Source organism: Anguilla rostrata, chromosome 4 (assembly GCF_018555375.3).
Source record: "Anguilla rostrata isolate EN2019 chromosome 4, ASM1855537v3, whole genome shotgun sequence".
Classification (NCBI taxonomy): domain Eukaryota; kingdom Metazoa; phylum Chordata; class Actinopteri; order Anguilliformes; family Anguillidae; genus Anguilla; species Anguilla rostrata.
This window is the reverse complement of record NC_057936.1, coordinates 15,624,431-15,644,642: the sequence shown is the minus strand read 5'-3', so window position 1 is coordinate 15,644,642 and position 20,212 is coordinate 15,624,431. Positions and strand designations below refer to the sequence as shown.

Genomic DNA, 20,212 nt, shown 5'->3' with positions numbered 1-20,212 from the left:
GACCAAGAGGACAGGAGTGATATTCTGTGCCCTTTGTCTGTGACAGCAAATCACTTTCCTCACAAAAAAAAAAAAAACACAGACCTACCTGCTACTGAGCTAGCAGTCAGATGAATGGAAATGCATTTAAATGAACAGGTAGCTGAAGGGGCGGAGGGAGGCGGAGGCCTTACCTGTGGAAGCGCTCTCCGAATGGGCGATCATAGCGGCCATGGCGGAGTTGGGGTTCAGGCGGTTCCCGAACATGTGGGAGGGGGCCAGGTTGAAGGAGGACCCGGGCAATGCATTGGACTGCAAAACAATTTTTTAGCAGAAGCTGAATCCCCGGCCTGTGTTTGTCACCCAATCACAAAACATACAAGAAATCACTCAGAATTCCACCGCCACCGCTGCCGTTTCAAGTAATCCGGCTCAGACGTGTAGACGCGGGCTGCACACTTGTGCAAGCGTACACGGGGAGCGACACTAGCGCGGCTAGCCGCTGGCCTCACGGGCGCTAAGCTGCGGCGTGTCGGTGGAATCAACGCGAGCAGCCGGAGGAATGCAGCTACTCAGCCGCGCTCTACAGTATGCTGACCATGTGCTTCCCATGCTAATTATTTAATCCAATTAAACCATTTCCTAAATGAGAAGTGCGGATGGGGGGTTGGGGTGGGGGGAGGCGGTCGGGAGCGTGGAGGCGCAGGGGGACGGCATATGCTAGGCGGAACGGCTAGCTCCTTAGCGTGGCGAGGCGGCCCGCTACGATAAACCGCATGCGGACGCGCAGCTCTACCCCACTCCCCGCTCGCAGTCAGGATTTTTAAAAAATGTATTACTGGCACGGATCCTTCCTCAGTGCGTGTGAAAACGAGACGGGAAGACATCTTAAATCATGTGATCAACAGATCAACAGGTAATTTCAATAATATTTGCATAATTAATTGCAATAATTATAAGAGCATTTGCAATAATGTATTTTATACACCTATCTTTTCGTTCTTTCCGTTTTTACATCTTCTTTCAAAACGATTTCGTCTCCTTATACTTGAATGTTAACACAACCAAATCGGCCATTTTATTGCACAATAAAATAACCCCCTCCTTAAAAAATGCAGAGGGCCTGTACAGCCCCCTGACCTACCCCCCCTCCCCTCCCCCCGCCCGCACCCCCACCCAAAAAGAGACCTGCATCGGAGGGGGCAGCACGGAAAGGACCTGGCTAGCGTCCAATCTGTCCTCACACTGCCCTCCCCTCCCCTCCCTCCCTCCCTCCCTCCCTCCCTCCTTCAGCCACTGGCTGTTGGAGCCTCATCCTTCATTCAAATCCCCCCTTTCTCCAATTCCTGCACCGACCCCCCCCCCCCCCCCTTACACCCCTTCCCCAGCCTCAGCCGCGACACAGGGCAAAAACGCCTAATGGAGCCCGTGACAGAATTTAGGCGAAAACCTGCAGCCTTCCAAATGAGTTGCATAATCCGGCGCAGTGAAAATTCCTGTGCTTTGGCTGGGTGCGTTTGGACTTTTCAGAGGTTCTCACTTTCGAAGAATGACGTTTTTCCTTTGTCTGCCAGGGCTCTCTTGTTTATTGCTTTCTGGAAAGGGGCACATCTGGTAGCGATGTAAAAGTAAGCTGAGGTAGATTAGGCAGAAAAATCCTCCACTCCCACTCCTCGACCCCTTGCATCTCTGCTCCTCTCGACGGTGGCCAAGCCTCGTCCCTCTTTCGGACCGCGTGGGCCTGTCCTGGGCTCGTTCCACCCTACACTGAGCTGCACCACAGAACCGACCAGGACCAGGACTCAGGCAAAAGCTACCCCACTCGCTAAGCAGCACAAGCTCTTTTGCCCATTACAGCTAGAACCATGGTGGCATCCTTACTAAACCCTATTACAAGCCACTCATAGATATTGAAGTTGCCACAAGCCTTGATAGAACCACTCCCAGATTAAAACTAAGATCAACCAGCTATATAATCACAGAAACCAACGCACCCTCCCATCCTTCATAAAAATAAAAAAAATACTACTGATAGTTAGGTAGACCACGCAGCCACACATCTTCAGAAGAAAAAAACAGATCCTCCTGGAGGACTGTGGGTGGACAGAGAGCAGGAAAGGGTCAGAGGCAGGAGGGAGAGCAAGGAACACACAAGAACCTCCAGCCTCCGTTCTTCCCCCTGCATTATTTACTGCAGCCCCACCAGTTAAGCGGCGGCCATGTTCTATTTGATGGTCGGAGTAGGCGGAGGACAAGTGCACTTATAGGTTATTAGTGGTTTTAAAGGCTAGAGATGAAGAGAATTATTAAATATGCATTGCAGCTTCTGTTGATGCCGAATTACCACCGCATTACTTTCCCAGTTCTTTTCCTTTGGTCGGACTGTGAGCAGTTTGTTTATTTCCAGGCGTCTTTCAGTCTAAACACTGATTCTGGTGACAGGTCATTTTTGTAACACTGTGACCCAATGAACTTCGCAAACAGGCAGTTCAGCCCAAGTGGCATTTCAAAAAAACTACCTCTCAATGTTGTGCACACCCACCCACACGAGCTTAAAAACAAGTTTGGAGATTAGCCGAACCACACAAAGCAATACAATAGAATTAATTGCTACCATTCTGTCGACTGGCTGGTGTGGACAAAGCCATGTGATCCCTATGAATGCATATTTCAGCCTCTGAGTCAGCTAAAAACTATGAATACCTCAGGATGGGATTTCACGCTAACTGTAAAGCAAGTCTTTTTCAAAAGATCATCTCCAAAATAAACATCATGGGGCAACAGTATATTATTCATGAGGTAATGGTGCGGGATGCATACATAATGGAAAAATGACAGACAAATGTACTATGTAGTACGGTCAGCAAATCCCTATTTCCTGTTGCGGCATTAATCTACAATATAAATATGAACATCCATAACTGCCAGATTAAAGTACGACTACAAACCAATAACTCATCAAGACCATACACAACAAGCAAAGTTCAAATTCTGACAATAAAACATAATCATTAATTTCCGCATTTTATTTCGAATGTCACTGCCACTAAGACAGAAAGGAATACACTACAGGAGATGCAAGTAAACATATCTGTATGTACATTAAAGTATTCTTACAAAATTATGGACACCCCAATCAACAATTTGGATAAATTCTTTAACTTGTTCCAGTCTCCAAAAAACACCATCTCCCATTCTCAAAACAGAGGAAGCAGTCAGCACTGTAGGAAACCTGACCAGATTTCACTACTCTTTAAATCAAAGTCTGTTACTCAAGGAGGAACAAACTAGCTACAGAAAAGAACCAGTGAACATTGTGAAGACCATGCTATTGTTACCAGGGCTTCACCTGCTTTCTTTCTCGTCCCTCAAATTCTGCTCAAACCAGGTGCAGAAATGAACTGGTTTCCACCTCCAGCCATGCCTCTTTATTTTGCCGCTTTTTTCTTGAACAGAAGTGCAGTGTCCTGTTCTCCCCTGGCCCCCAGTGAAGTTCCTCACCCACACCACCATGCCTGTGCACACCCACACCCACATGCACATGCACACAGAGAAGCCCACCCTGGGCATCCAGGTTCTTAAAATGCAGAATGTGGGGGCGTGGGGGGCTGGAGATGAAACCAAGTGTGAACCGTGCTGACGTCCCAAGAGCAGCTCCCACTGTTGAAGCTGTCAGGTTCAATTGCATCACACGGCACTGCTCCGTGCTGGGGGGGGGGAGGGGAGGGGGCACCCTAATTGTTCAGGGCCTAACATTTTGAGCACCATTGTCTACGTTAATGTGGAAAGTGCTTGTGGTGGACTGGGCGGCGAGAATGTAGATAAGGGATGGGGGTCAGGGCTGTGGTAGCTGAACTTTTTCTCCTGGGTCCTTTTCATTGGGTAACACTGAATAGCTTTAGACAGACTGAGATAAAGGTGGGATTGATATGGACGTATAAATGTCAGTCATATAAGAGGGTGTACTCGCACTCGGCATTTTCATTTTTATTTGAATTAAATGCTAATATATTATTTCAACCATAAGTATTAAATGGCAATATACATATTCATCAGTTACACATCAGAAAATTACTGTTCTTTATACCACGCATCAACAGCATTGTAACTTCTCCTAGCTAGGCTGGCAGCTGTTCTATCACCAACAAATCAATGACAATCTAGTAAAAACAGGAATTCAGGTATATAAGCCTATATAAATGTCCTTCTCATTTCTGGCTAGAGTTTAGAATAAACAAACAGTACATTTTCTGCAATGTTTTTAAATAAGTCTACTATGCAATCATGTAACCACATGAACTAGCTGGTGGCTTGTTAGTGTTACAAGATATATTAAAGGTCCAGGCAACCAGATTCAAATGTGGTTATATTCCCCAGAAGTGACAATTGATTGATTGAGAGTTGGCGTGTATCCCATGCTAATTAACATTCATATCTGTAAGACACGTCATATGTAACCATTCCTCATCGCTAGCCAGGTTACAGCTGGTTAGAGCAATAACCTTACACAACCAGACAAAAGGAAAAAAGGCAACATAAACTAGGCTTTACCATAATATAGTTAAACCTGAAGATCATTCAATGAGTAAAAACATTGTAACACTGAGCTACCGTACACTAACATTTTTATTACATAACTAATACCCAGTTAACCCTGCCCACTGAACACCTGGCATTTGTCCAAGGGGGAAAGAAGGCCAATTTCAGCACAGGCTTTTATCCTTTTTTTGTTTGTTGCAAGAATCATTTAAAAATATTTCTCTGCCATTTTTAAAAGCAAAAAGTATTTAGAAAGACATCAGCAAAGAATCCACAGATTTCAGTTTCCTGGACCTTTAAAGTTTATGTGATGCATAGATTAAATTTCCCTTTCACTTGGCCTATTCTAGAAAAAAGCCATGCATTGCTGATTGGTGAAAGCTGAGATGTTGCCCAGATGGGTTTATCCAATTAACTAAAGATCATCATCAATCATTGTAGAATTTAAGCAATGCTTTCAGGCAAAATCATATGCGTATTTCAGAGCAATGCAAGGTAATGCAAAGTAATGTCAGTATAAAATGGATATGAATGGCAGTGATGTAGCTGTGATTACTACGGAAACATCCATCCATACTGACACCTAGTCTACTTATTCATATTCTAAAGGTAGGACCATTGGATAAAGCGGTTTATACAAAGGCATGGCAAATCTTGACCTCGGTGCCTTCATAAGGAGCTCTGAGGTATATGAATAAGTTAGCATTCCAATTCCACTCATTCACACACAATAAAAAATTTAAAAAAAAACTGACCAAGGAAGAGGGTTAACAACAAATGAGAAAATTTTCAAATACTGCCCACATGCATGAGTGCATAACTGTGTGTACACATGCACGCAGTTGTATAAATATGATGACATTTATACGTCCATATCTTCTCGACATCTGCCACTGTCTAAAAGCGTTTGATATTTCTGAATAAAGAAATCACAGAGGGGTGTATGGCAACACACAGTGAGCCGGTAGGGACTGAAGTGCTCACACCAACCCCCCCACTTAACGCTAACAAACAGCTGTGTGCTTCCCGCTCCTTTTTTATTTATCTCTCTCGCTCGTGATCAGTTGTTTTCCGCAGTGTTAATCTCCCCATCGCAAATGGCGAAGGGCTGTGCTGTAATGTCACATGGGGATATTGTTGAACTGCCATCGCCTCCAATTCTGAAGGTTTGTCTGCATGCTGTGAGTGCTCCTAAGCACAGTCTAACCCTTTTCTGATGCGGATAGTTAGCTTAGAACAATCTTATTCAGGAAACTTCTAAGAAAGTGATGCTAACTCGGCTAACACAATGTTCTCACAATGTTACAAGAATGTTTTGTCAATGTTATAACACTTCCAGTACATGGCAGCAACATTGTGAGAATGTTTTATGTTAGCTGGGAAACCTGTAAAGATTGTCTTGGAAATTCTCCTGCCACACACCAGTGCTCTCCACACCCCCTTGTCCCCTCTTTGGTTCCCCCTACTTGGGGCCGCCTTGCATGGTAGCAGGGCTGTGCTGGGCTCAATAAAGAGGCTAGTTGCCAGGAGACCGCTGGTTGCTACAGCAGCATGAGATAAGAGTAGGCTCACAGGTCTGGGGTTGGGGTGGGGGGTGGGGGGGGAGCTAGTCCTTTGCATCTCCTCCTCACCAAGCTCTCAGATAACCATCTCTTTGCCCCAGCACCCAGCCCCCCACGTTGTGACTCTAAATACGTGATTATATTAATAACTTTACGCAAAAAATTCAATTGAATAGCTGAAAAGGCCTGAAATATTGTGCCAGTATACAGCAGCCAAGAACTTGTCTGTAAAAAAAAAAAACATTTAAGCCATCTGATAATTTTCCAGTCATTAATCAAAATATTCATACTAAAATGTTGAATGAACCTTTGTATTGATTTAAACTCAAGTTAAACAAGTTAAAGCGATGGTGGGGGGAACAAAAAGCATTTTTTCAACCTTCACCCTTTTTTCTTTTTTCTAAAGAATGAAATTGTACCCGCATTTGTGACTGAAGACATTAAGAACTACACAGACTGCAGGATAGAAGATTAAAAACAGGTTCTCTTTCAAGTTAAATGCAGTAGACAAAACAGAACTTGTGAACCAACAACACCAGTACATGTTGTTTGTACATCAAACGATCCCCCCAGCAGATAATAATGGTACACTCCCAGAGTCTGCGAGACAGAGGATCACTAAGACACAACAAATGTTACCAAATGGTAACACGACTGTGTTAACCATATAATCTCTCAAACTTCCGCAAGGGAAATAGCTGGTCTTCAAAAACCCTGGTCTAAACACCAACACCCTCAATTTGCCAAAAATGTGGAACCAACTAAAACTGTAATTAAGTTGAAACCATGAATTAGTTACTGACTTGATGTGAATATAAAGAGAAGGTCCTATTTGTTACAGAGGAGAATATGAATATGGCACCATATGTTGACAGATGCAGCAGCAGACACGCTAAACCACAGGTGGTGTTATGCTGTAAACAACACTAATTTGTGCGTAATATAGGCACAGTAATTTTACCTCATTAAAATTGATTGGAATTATTACAACAAAAATCTAGTGTTATCGTCATGCAATGCACCTAAGTGATAATTGCAGATCATGCTGCTCATAAATTTGAACTCTGTTCATTTCAGATGACATCAGAATACATTACAGTGCCTTTCCAATACAGCACGGAGCCAATTAAAATGCAGCTGAAGGGTATTTTTACAAGTATTCGTCATTTGAAAACATATATATCTATGTACAGGTGGTACTAATACTTCCTTATGCAGTCAATATTGGGCCAGCGTATACACCATATTAATTTTGCTGCCTTTGAAATGCCATCAAAATGATTATAAATCATACCACTGTCTGACCAGGGTGCACAACCAATGTTTTCCAGGAAGATGGTCTGTGTTCAAGGTTATCACACAAAGCTGACCATCTGTGCTTAAAAGCCTACAGATATACAGCGTGCAATCCAGAGCTTGCATGTAAACATTTCTTTACAATAACTGTGAACCGTTTTTTGGATGTTTTTTCACAATTTCCAAGTCCAACTCCATTACTTTCAGTCTCCAGTAGTGGTAGTTACATCAGCATTAAAATATTCAGTTAGGAACATTGTATTCACATATTTGCCATCTTACACCTTAAATGGTTAAATAAATTTACAGTCAACTCTCATTCATACTAGTTTCTGAGTTTTTCAGAATCCTAAGTGATTCTGGCTGCTTTGAGGAGGCGGGGCAAGTGTTACAGGAAGCTGCTGAGTTGGTGCTGCTGCCTCGTTTCCAGAGATGCCTGGATGCTCAGTGACAGGGTGGTTGTCACGGGGACACGACAGAGGCGCCTGGAACAGAGCAGGGGGGTGAAGTGTTCCACACCAATTATCAAAGAGCAGCGCTACGCTCTTCCTGCCAGTGCCACCCACGCAACCCCCCCCCCCCAAGGAGGCAGCTTACCACAGTGCAGTGCACAACAGTTTTTTTCAGAAATGATTTCTGCTTAAAACCGCAAGCTTGTCGCACCAAGCCTGTGTTTGCAGGGCCTGCTTCATGAGAGCTAGAGAGTACAGTCTGCAGATGAACAGTTAGACTTACGTAGGTGCAGGCAGTGCTATTGTGGGGGCCCGCAGGCATCGAGTGGGGCAGGGGGGGCAACAAGGGGGTGCTGGGCAGAGACGGGACGGCGGGCAGCTGCTGAGGCATCTCTGTGCTGGACAGAGGGACGCTCGGGCCACTCACTGCGCTCATCAATGGCACCAGCGGGTCACTGCTGGGGAATGCACCTGTATGGGCGACACAGAGAGAAACGGAGCATTACCTCAAACATGACATCACTCACTTTCCAGCAGCATACTGCACTGACAGTATTCAAAAGACTATGCTGACAAAAAGCCTGTATAAAAATGATTATGTAAGCCAAAGGTGAGGATATTTCCCCTCCACATGACTATATTAAGTCCACAGCCATAAATTGTGGCTGCAGAGTTGTCTTCAAATTTAATGTAGACATAAATTAATATATCCACACACAACTGCTGCCAGATTGTCATAATCTGAAGCCTGCCACATCTTCACAATGTACTTTACGTAGAAATGCCTATTATAAAGGCAAAACTTCAGCTTACGTTTTCAGGAAATACAGATATTGAACACCTTTAGTCTCCGCTTATTTGTCTTTTAAGACATAGAACTAGTCTTGCTGCTCCTCTTTGTACTTGTTCAAAAGGTTAACACCTTTCACACATTATCCCAATACCATATTTTTATAGTCAGTGTTGAATTTAACTCTTGGTATTGTTTGGTATGCCAACTGAGAGCGCATCTGTATTTTGCATGTGTAAATGATTTTCATATCAAATACACACATATTCAATTGTGCCCTTTTGTCATGTGAAACCTCCAACGTGGAGTTAGTATTTCGAAATAGTGCCCATTTATTCAACTCTTAAACTTTCATCACAACAGTAAGTCATTACCTTAATTTGTATTTTTTTTTTGATTCAGCACGCAGATTCGTTTTGAGGTGAGCAGGCTATCAGTAGCTTGTGTAGCTTTTAAGTTCATGTTGAAATAGCAAATTCACATTATCTCCATCTCAACTGTGCGTGAACGTAGCTCCTTTTTGAGGATGACACCCTAATTCAATTAAACTTACACAAGACACCTTTTACAGGCCTGACTTCGTTAAATAAATTGATTCTGAAGACCTGGTCAGAGCAAACTACTAATTGAAAAATCAGTCAATTATATCAGTGATATGTTTGTTAGGGGTAGGTAGGCAGTTTGGCCACGTTAAATACTGGTCACACTTTTCCCACAATTTTTATTTATGCACTTTTTGTCCACTGCCCTTTGGCTGCTCTTTCACTCCAATCGTGCTCATATACACACATTTAAACAATAACATTGTCACACACACACACAAAAAATTCCGTAATGAAACATATAGTATAGGTACATAAATATAGTTTCCAAGTTGCTTGCTGGTCGGCACATTGTGCAGAAAGGCAGAATGAGTTTAGCATTGGCTAAAAACACGTGCGTATTCCACACGGCCTGTTCTCATTGGGCTTCGGATTTCAGTGATGAAACAAAGCCCGTTTGAGTCACACATTAATACAAGACCGGCCAGCCACTGACCCACAAAACGGGGGACAATTTGATGACTCACATGTTCTTACATATAATTAGTTTAAGCTTTTCATGCGTGGGGGAAAAAGGAGCCCATTCATATTCATGTGAGGCCCTCCCATCACATGCCAGCTCCTGTTTGTTGTCGGTGCTGCCGAATCGATCTCCCCCAACCCCCTGTTCCCTCCCCCAAATGAACCCAGCGTTGCCCTCTCTGACCTCTGGAGGGGGCGAGTGAGGCCTCTCTTGCCCCACGGAACAATGAGCGGCTCACGGCAGAGCCTATTAACCGCGAGGACAAGGATGCATTGTTTGTGCGGAGGCGGGGGGGAGGGCACGTGGCACGTACGCAGCGCTAAGCTCGCGAACGTAGCGGTCCTTTTCGTGCGCGCGGGGAAGCAAAGACCTCTGGACGATGTCTCGTAGCTGCACGTCTGTCCGAAAAGTTTTGACAGCTGTAATTAGGGGCTCCATTTCAGGTTTCTGAGTTGCAGGCGTCTTTCGTGCAGGCTGCACTAAAGGCCCACCGGTAATGTTAAGATGCAAGCTACAGCAGTATGCACTCACCTACTACACACAGGGAAATTTCACATATAATAGCACAACTGAATTGTCACTCAAATTTGAACTGAACACCTCAGATTTCTCTCCACCCTTTGGGAGGTCCATTCTACCTCCTCCCCCTAGTACTTATGGGGTGTAGCACCCACAATCCCCCTCCCCCCCTCCCCAGTTGCCACCGTATCCTGGGCTACGTGTTTTGGGGGGGGGGGGGGGGGTTGGGGCAGTCTTTACGATCGATAGGGATTTAACATCCACCCCCGCCACAATCACGTTGGGTATGTGGAGCAAATTTCAAATTAGATCAACAAGCACGCTGGGTCAAACTGGTCTCTTCCCTCACAACAGAAAATCTATGCGGGTTCAGAGAGAGGTTAATAGCACGGCTCAGGGACTGATAAGGATCCTTCAGAACTGGAGTTCAATTCATCCGGCTAATTTCAGTGGGGTTTAAGATGACATTTCACGTCACACAGAAATAAAGGACGTGCACGTAAATTTACACGCACCAGAATCGTAGTTCTAGTCCCTGTAGCCATGATGTGGCTCTTGATTATCAAGTTAGAACTGTACGCTGTAAGGCGCTAGCCAGCTTTCTTAAACCCAAAAAAATGGAAAACAAAAATCGGATTATATATAAAGTGCAGTTTTTTCCACAGCAGACAGCTTGAGGACCAAACTACGTAAAGAACATTCTAGACAACTGGTTCACCCTCCACTAACCCTGCATATCAGATAAATATTACTTTACAACTCCAAATCTTTTTCCACCCTTACAAGAACTGTACCCCATAAAAGTCTTAGGCCACCTCCAGCAAGATGAATGTTTGCCTTTAATAATAGGCCCCAGGGCCCTGCCTGATAAAACAGTCATTCGTCAAAAAAAAGTGACAAGCTGCATTCTGGGAGAGGAAGATAAATGGGTCGGTGCACTCCATTACTGCTGTGCATTAACCCTGGCTAAATATTTACCGTCTTGCCAAAGGACGGCAACAGGTGAGGGGGACAGCTCCCAACAGTCTCCAAGCACTGATAGCTTGCAAGGAGAGGAGAGGAAACCGAGTGGATGGATAAGTCAGCCCCTGGCAGGACAGGAAGAGAGGCGAGGCGCTTTCGCAGTGCTTCCTGTCACTTCTCACACAGGATTCTGGAGTGTTGATGTTGTTGCTTAGCAACGGTGGGGGAGCTCAGCTCCGCTGCGGCTATGGCTGAGTGTCAGTGCGTGCAAGTTAGCTGCGCTGCATGCCGCGCTGCATACTGTAAGATGTGCAACTGATTGCTGTGAGTTACACACAATGTATCATTAGACTAAATGTGTTCAAGAGTATGTCATGAGCATTAGAGGACGTGTGGGTACAAGCACATAAGCGACTGTGTTATTGAAACGTGTGTGCGCGCATACAAATGATTGGGAGGGCAGGTGTGCTGAAAGTGCCGTTTCCATTAATGTGCCTGTCACCAACTTAAAGCCGCAGTGCCAGAGACAGGCCAATAGGGGTCAGGGCATTTCTAATCACTCGCTCACATGAGTAAGCGAGGTTGGCCAACTCACTTGGGTCTCTCTGCCAAGTGGCCGACAGGGAGGAACAAATGAATTTGAACTAATTGGCTGTTATGGGCTCCTTTCCCCCAGTTTGACTCTGCAGGTTAATGTGTCGCAATGGAAGTTCAACGAGGAAACCCAAGTCAAGACTCTTCATCGGAGGCACATGAGGGCCGACACAGTGGGGCACTTTGACCCGCTTGGAGTTAAATGGGCTCCTGTAATGACAAACACCAGCTGCTGGGTGTAGTGGCTTGTCTCCTCACCAGGGGCAAGTGAGCTCAAAGACTGACTCGCAACAAACACAGTACCACAGTACTCCAAGCCATCCCTCAGTGCTTGTCTGCTTTCCTTCTGTGGATGTAAAATTTTAATCTGGTCTCTACTCCCCTTCAAAAAAATGCCTGAAAGCCTGACACCCCTGCTGCACTAATTGAGTCTCATGATTCTGCTGTCCCACATTTAGTCTCCTTATTTTACAGGCAAAGGACAAACTGAAATACTATGCTATACTTTCTTTACTTGGACCTGATCTTTTGTAATAGGATTCCTGCTTGTAATAAAATATAACTGTTTGATACTAGTGATTAATGAACATAGAGTTGATATTTCATGCAAATATTTTCTGAAAAAAGAGGTGAATAATACACACACACACATATTTCTCTGTTTTGCCTCTGGGGGCATAAATGTTGAGGGGAAAATAAAATGGCACCTCACTTTTTCGCTTCTCCTATAACAAAATAAGGAAAGGCATGTTCCTCAGCCATTCACAATCCCTCTCACTGAAGTGCAAATTCCATTAAAACCAGCCTGAAATACTGTCCTCTTGTCCAGGTATAATATACATATTTGTGTGCAGGTACAGTATCAGAATTTGCAACAGGAGGAATCTAGTACAGGTTTGATATCTTCAGCACTAAAGGTGTCTCTTTACAAAACAGAATGCTGCAACCCACATAGATAATGTTAATGCCATTTGATGTTATGCTAGGTTCCCAGTTAGCAGACTTGTGACAAAAATTATGTCAGCTGGCAAATCAACCACCATTTTTTCCCATAAGAGCATTTTATTTTTAAACATACAATAGGTCACGGTTCTTTCTCACAAAATATTACTAGCGAAGACAACTTCACTATGTAAAAGACCAAGTTATTTATATTTTGAGGCATGACTTTTAAACAAAATGTCAAGCACATTCTTTATATCTTCGTAGTTTGAGGTAAATATACACTGTTTTGCCTTCCAGCACAGACAGCGTGTTTCTGAGATGTTAGTGCTGGATCCAAACAGTGTGACAGAAGACTAGGCTTCTAGGCTTTCAAATGAGAAAATTTTTAACCTTAGTCTTATCACCAGATTTTTTTTTAAAAACTGCGTTTCCGTGGGTTAAAACAGCTGTTAAACGTGTAACAAACACTTCCTCCACCGAAGCCGGAGTGCATATTTATATATGATGTGACAGGCGCACACACTGAGTTCACACCAGTTTCTTTAACAATGAAAATTCATGCCCTTACAGTACTGGCAATTGCATCATCACTAGTCTGAGTACAGAATAAAGCAAAATGAAAAGGTCAGGAAATGATCACTTGTGTAAGATTGAGTTCTAGAGCTGTAGTGCAGTATAAGGGTTAAGGAACTGGCCTTGAAAGGTAACTGGTTCAATTTCCAGGACACTGCTGTTGTACCTGTTTTCAAGGTACTTTACCTGAATTACTCCACTATATATCCAGTTGTATAAATGGATACTATGTTAAAAGCAAAAGGCTCTACAAGTTGCTCTGGACACCAGGATAAGTGCTCTGGATAAGAGCGTCTGCTAAGTGCCTGTAGCGTACGGGTGAGAATGTTTTTATCTCCCGTTTACGTGAATGTGTATGAGGAGGGGCCCACCTGGTCCAAGAGGGGAGGAGCTGACGCTGAGGCTCTGCAGACTGCCATTCCTGAGGAGAGACGGGGATTTCTGGATCCCGGTGCTGCCGCCGCTGCCGTTGGCGGGGTTGGCTCGGCCGGGCATCAGGCTCATGCAGGAGGACGGGGAGGACGAGGGGGTCGGGGCGGGGTGGCCCGGCAGCTCCGGGAGCTCTCGGGGCCGGCACGGCCCGTACCGGTTCCTCCAGTTGCAGCGACGCTTCTTCCCCTTGGAGGCCTCCTCCGTGCCGGAGGCCTGGGGCCGCTTGTACGCCACCGGGGCCAGGCCGCCCAGCTCGCCCGCCAGGTGAGAGTTCTCGAAGTGCTTGGTGCCCGGCGAAGCGGAGCTGGGCGCTAGGGACATCAAGGACCCGAAAGTGCTCAGAGTGACCACGCCCTCCGTGGATCCGCCCTCCCCGCCCAACTTGGGGAGCCCGCGTCCGAACAGAGGGTCATTGCGCAAGCTGGGCTCCGAGAAGCTCTGGAAGTCCTGCGTGGGCTGAGTAACAGAGCCGCCCGAGGACGGCTTCGCGCTGCTTCCCAAAAGAAGGCCTGAAAGAGAGAATGGACAAGAACTCATTTTCTTGTAAAGGGAATAACCCTGGATGCACAAAACTATGAAGCCTAAAAATAGGAGAGCAGGAACGTTACAGCTGGTAAGTGTACGTGAAAATGATGAAAATGAACAAGCAAAAAAAAAAAAAAAACTTCCAACTACTACATTTTTGCACTGAAGGACTCAAGCCAGTCTGCTGGGCCTGTACAGTATGTCTCACTCACCATCCCTCTTGATTCCCACCCAGAATCTGTGTGAATAACACTATACAGCTGGCATTCACTCACAATGGGACATCTGTTTGTTTGCCTACAGATCTGAAAATTTCCCCTTTATCTACATTGTAACCTGATCCTTCTATTCTGGCTTATAAAAGGAAATGATTATGGCAGTACATACTTTCTATATATTGCAACACACTGTGGAAAAGTGCCATTTTTCAGAACTGGGCTCAACTAAACGAATAAAAATATCCGCTTGTTTTAATAGCAGGGCTCAGTTCAAGCCAACTTTCCTGCTTTTCGTCTTCAGAGATTTACACTATAATGACAGAATACAAAGTCGCGAATGCTCATGGTTTTCATACAAACATTATTAGGTGAAAGTGATAAGCTCCTATTGACACTATGGTTCATATTACAAATCTGAGCATAGAATAGGAACAACAGAAAATTCAAGGAAACTAGAAATACTGCTCTTCCAATAAAAATCAGCTAAAAACAGGAAACCTAAATTTCAAATTCTTACCGGAAAAAAGCAATAAAAATAAAGGACTATTCACTTCAACGTTCAAAGAAAAATCTTTATTTCGATTTTAAAAAGGCAAGCTTTAATTTACTGCTCTCATAAAACATTGACAGCACCAACACACCATGGGTCAAGCGATCAACGATTCACATCAAGACAATAAGGATAGCAGCTGCTTGTATTAAAATGAGTATGTATTGTGCACCAGTGTGCTAGTCAAACTCTAGATCAAGCTGCCAGTCTCACAGACAGGCAAATATACCAGCTCTGCCCAGAGGCACAGATGTCACACACTCCTTGACAAGTTGCACGTATCATTCCTTCCAACGTTTTGCTTGTGAAAAATCCTTGTTTTGTGAAAACAGCAACAGTGCAGAGGTACAAATGTTAAATGTGGTGTCAAATTAAAACCTGTTGGCTGTGAACGTGAGCTTTGCCTGAGGAGTTGATTTACCTGCGCAAAACAAATGCAAAACCAAGGCAAACCATGTACATATCCACAAATTCCATATTCCACTTCGTATGTGAACAATTTCATGTTTCTAAAACACAACCTTGCATTGTCCTCAATTACAGTATGTATTCCCAGAATTACTGAAATTGAGAGAACATTTATATGCTAAACCGCATGGGTTATCTAGCCTACATATCACAGCTACCTCAATTATTTTATAGGAAGGTTTTCTTTCCGTCCACCCCTCACTATCAGTGTTACTGAGCTCTGGTAAAACCCAGCTAGGAACTTTGTATATTTCAAAATATAGCTGGCCAAACTAGTCACACAATGCAAGTTAACTGCAACTTAATTATAAACCTCCACCTCTAATAGTGCTTTACTAACCATCTTTACTATTAATGTCACCAAATGCCTAAAGTGCAATCATAAATTGGATGAGTTGACCCTTAGCCCAAGCTAAAGCTCCTAAACATTCCTCCCCTCGAGCTGCTTGTGCTTTTACCAGTGCCTTTGCAATCCCACGTGTTTTCACAGCTGTGGCCAGGAGCTGTCAGCGCTTCCCTTCCAAATTTACTATCCTCTCCGTTTCTTTTCCTAGCTTTCCATGCGCCCTTAAACAAGTCAAGACAAAAACAATGGCTAGCTAACCACAGGACAGCCCATAAGGACAAGCTGAGGTTCCTCTTCTTTTCACTTTGTTCTTGACCTTACTGCAGGCAGCCCACTCCAGAAAAGCGAGTCCACTGACTGGTCTCTTCCATCTGTGTAATAGATGTACGAATGTAAACCCGCAGAGGGGCAAATGAGGAAGATCATTTGCCTGCCTGCAGTTTAGAGCAGAAACCTTACCGAGGCCTGCCTCTCACATTGCCTTACCATCCAAGTCCACTGGGATTCTTCCTGGGAGTAGTGCAGGAGGTGGAGTGTGTGCGTGCCGGTGTGTGTGCTGCAAGGACAGGTTTGACAGTGGCGTTACCAGTTTTATCGGGTGAGAGCTTCCTTCAATTTCCTTGGCTAGCTCCTAAAAAATGTGGCTTCTGCAAGTCAGAAAGACATCTGAACCGAAGCAAGACCGGATGTGCAACAAAATCCGCCGTAGCAATAAGCCTTGCCCAAAGGATCCACGATCCATATAACCACTGGACAAATGTACATGCTCTGCAGATGTACCGCTGTGGACGCATGCAAAATGCTTGTCAGGAAACAAAGATAAAATGCAGGCCAACACCCAAAACAAACCCACTGAAACCTGAGCTCCTTCCTTCCCTCTCTTCCTCGATTCCCAGATTCTCAGCCTGCTGAACAGTGGCCAAGACATTTTCAGACATTATTTTTCTTTCAGACGTGAATCATTGGTATGGGTCCAGACAAAAACGGCACTTCAGTATCTCTCCCATGGACTGCTTGCACTGATAGAGGAGAACATGGGGCACGTTTCCGTGGTTACTCCCACTTGCATGCTGACCTCGGCGGGGTCTGTTGCGGCGACCCGCTTCCCTCCCAGGGAGTATACAGAGTCTGTTCGCTGATTATGGGTGGCAGCCAAGACGACGGTGCTACCGTGACCTGCGCGCCATGGTTACCGCCCTGGACAACGTCCAGAACCTGTCACGGCACAATCCCTTTGCCATCACACACAGGAAACCCATGGATGTGCAGGAGCTGGCACATTCCAGCCATTCATTAACCTACTTATTGAAACTGTGGTGAAAAAAAAAAAGAACAGGACAAGCGAATGTTGAAGTTTTATTGACCTAATAGTACCAGTAGCCAACGGCACTGAAATTTACACATTTGTTTAAGCTGGTTGGAAAACACAGCCCGCCCCCTTGAGCGGCCCGCCCCTGACCTGCTCCTACCTTGCTGGAAGGGACTGCTGGAGGAGGAGGAGGAGGAGGAAGACGAGGAGACCGTGATGGACGGTGCTGTTGACGCCACCGCGGAGAGAGCGGGTTTTCCGGGTGTTGACTTGCGCCCCCGTTGACCAGAGCCATGGCTTCCCACCCTCTTGCTCTTGCCCTCAAGCCCCTTGCCGTCCGTCGGCCCCCCGTCCTTGGTGCCGGCCCCAGGGTGGGGTGGTACCTCCTGGAAGTTGGCGTTGGTGAAGCGTCCCGCGCCATCGTCCAGACGCTTTTGTGAGCTGAGCGTTGCCGTTACGCTGCTGCTGCTGCTGCTGTAGGTCTGGAGTTGGGGGGGAAGCACACACAACAGCAGCTCTGGGTCATCTGCCACACATTGGATAATTTCCATACACCCCCTTGCTCTTAAGCCATCCCATTTTTTTTTCTTACCAACCTCATTATGGATTTCAACATATTTACATGTGGAGATGAATACTCTACTCAATTGGAGAAGTGTAGCACTTTGCATTTGAAATACACAGTACATGGCCAATTTTTATGCACAGATTGGATCAATATGCGGTCAGACAAGAACAGTGGCAACTGTTCCAGGAGATCTAACATCCTGTAGGTTTTCACTCCAACCAAAATTTGGCACACCTGACTCTACTAATTAGCAGCTGAAAGAGCTCTCTAGCTGAAGAATGAGGTATGTTTTGTTATGACTGGAGAGAAAACCTACAGGACGGTATATCTCCAGGAACAGGGTTGGTTACCACAGGACTAGAAGAATGTTCATCCGGTTGGATGAACATATAAAACAGAACTGAGGAACTTAGCATCTTCGGCATAAAAACCCAGCTTCTCCTGTGGATGTGAATCAGTGTTCCCATTACATTCCTTTGTCTTTTCACTGATCTAAAGTGACTACTTGCTAGGTGAGGCTTCAGTCATATTGCTTTCATGCTTTATAGATCAGTTGAAAGAAGGAAGAATGGAATCCGCCTTAATTTGCACTGTTAGTTCAGGATTGGGGACAATTCATCATTTGGCCAGTTGTTTCTGGAGGCAAGACTTGAGTCAGTCGTTCAACCAACAAATAATCTTTGTGAATTTTGGATGCGGGCAGACCATAATTTAATGTGGCAGAAGGATATATTTCTATAGTATCAGAGTTGTTATTATTCCCAAATCTTGAATCCGGCCGCACACTTGGTTTGCCATGTCACCCTGGACAAGGGCAGCCGCTAAAGCTAGCGTAATGCAACGTAGCGTAGTGAGTTCCTGAAAAGGACACGCCGGCACACTCACCTTCTCAGAGGTGACCATCAACGGAGGGACAAGCGCAGAGGAGGGCTCCGAAGCCTTTCTGTGCTTTGGTTTGTGTCTGTCCCTGTCTTTGTGTTTCTGAAGAAGAAGAACAAAAAAAACCACTGACCATCAAAATACTGACGACCACAGACCTGGGGTGTTGTGAACGGCAGCTCAGCCTACAGCAGGGCAGTCAGGGCGGCTGATCTACGGCCTATGCAAAGATGGGGGAAGTATTCATTTCACTGCTCTTACCCCACACGAAAAAAGAGGAAAAAAAAAGGAAAAAAGCAATAAAGACAGAAAAAAATTGTCATGTGCCAACATGACAATGTTTTGATTACGCCCCAATCTGTCCATGCCTTCTGCATCGTTAATGGCAGTACAATACTGCGTTCGCATAACAACCATCAAACGTGGTGCCAATTGGATTTCTTCTCGGCTGCCTATTATCCACGAAACAGAAGTGCGGCTCGGCGCTACTCATTTCGAGGGATGTCAGCGTCTCGAACCCTGACCGTCCGCCGCGGCAGCCGCATCGCGACGGGGGCGCGGTTACAGCCGCTCGTCTGTGACGGGGCTCCGGCGCTCTCTGCGGAACTCAATTCCCGCCGGGGGCTGGTGTGAATGAATTTACACTTCACACCCCGCCGCCTGACCCGTTTCTAATTTTCAGACCAGAGCTGTGAAAATATGCAGTGATCCTGAAAAACACGGGGAGAAATATATTCACACGTTCACCACTGCGGCTCAGCCTCACTCTTCCCAACCCCTTCCCTTCACCACTGCGCCCCTTTCTCTTCCGCTCCAAATTCCCTTTAATTACAACCCAAAACAGTTTTGGAAAACAGTACAAATGTCTTGTTTGGGATCGCAGAAGTACCTTACTTTTGTGCTCTGAAACATTACTTGTTATAAAGAGCAGCATGAATGTACAAATTAAATCAGATGCACAGTGCATTTTCACATCACTGAGAATGAAGCAACATTCCGGGCTGTCCACATTACAGACAGCTCATTCAGATTAGATAGGTGTGACAACATACCTGAGGACAATATTAATTTCAAATTCTGTCACTTAATACACATACAACTGTTAGATTACATGCTGGACATATTGATGTTGGCTTAAACGCGGATTTTGTGGCAATGATTAACTTTTCTTTTACAATACACACCATATCTGTAATGAAAACAATAAGCACAACTGCAATACTGCGTTGCTATAATTCCCCACATTCAGGTCATGGTGCGGGGGAGGGGCATGATTCGCGGCTGACTGTTCCCATAGGACGAGTTCCCTTCCCCCCCAAATCCCCACATTTGCTCACAGGAGTTAGTAGCCCGCCCTGCATACCAGATAACGTAGGATCCCATGTGGGGAGCAGCGAGAGAGGACAAGTGACAGGCTGTGAATGGCGCTGGCTCTGCTGCTACCTGACTGACGCGGTGCCTCCTCCGTGTTCGGCCCAGCGAGATCTCGGATCCTCCAGCTCAAAACTCTGCAGTCCCCTACTTAAAACTTTTCAGTTCCGTTCTTAAGCTTTTCTTCCTGAGGCAACAATGACGAGGGAGGCTTCCTGCGCCCCACACGCACACACACAAACCACACTGGCCAGGCAGAAGAAAACATG

At 45.2% G+C, this 20,212-nt stretch overlaps 1 protein-coding gene across 7 annotated transcripts in view; it reads right to left on the bottom strand.

Moving 5' to 3' along the window:
* The window catches only part of mllt10 (MLLT10 histone lysine methyltransferase DOT1L cofactor), a 74,112-nt gene that overhangs the window by 10,949 nt on the left and 42,951 nt on the right, over positions 1–20,212 (bottom strand). For all 7 annotated transcript variants that reach the window (XM_064330936.1, XM_064330937.1, XM_064330938.1 and 4 more), the window contains 5 exons: positions 18,579–18,674; positions 17,286–17,607; positions 13,649–14,218; positions 8,112–8,299; positions 174–291 (listed from right to left, as the gene is read on the bottom strand). In XM_064330936.1, coding sequence (XP_064187006.1) covers positions 174–291; positions 8,112–8,299; positions 13,649–14,218; positions 17,286–17,607; positions 18,579–18,674 — 1,294 coding nt within the window. The remainder of the gene's footprint in view (positions 1–173; positions 292–8,111; positions 8,300–13,648; positions 14,219–17,285; positions 17,608–18,578; positions 18,675–20,212) is intronic.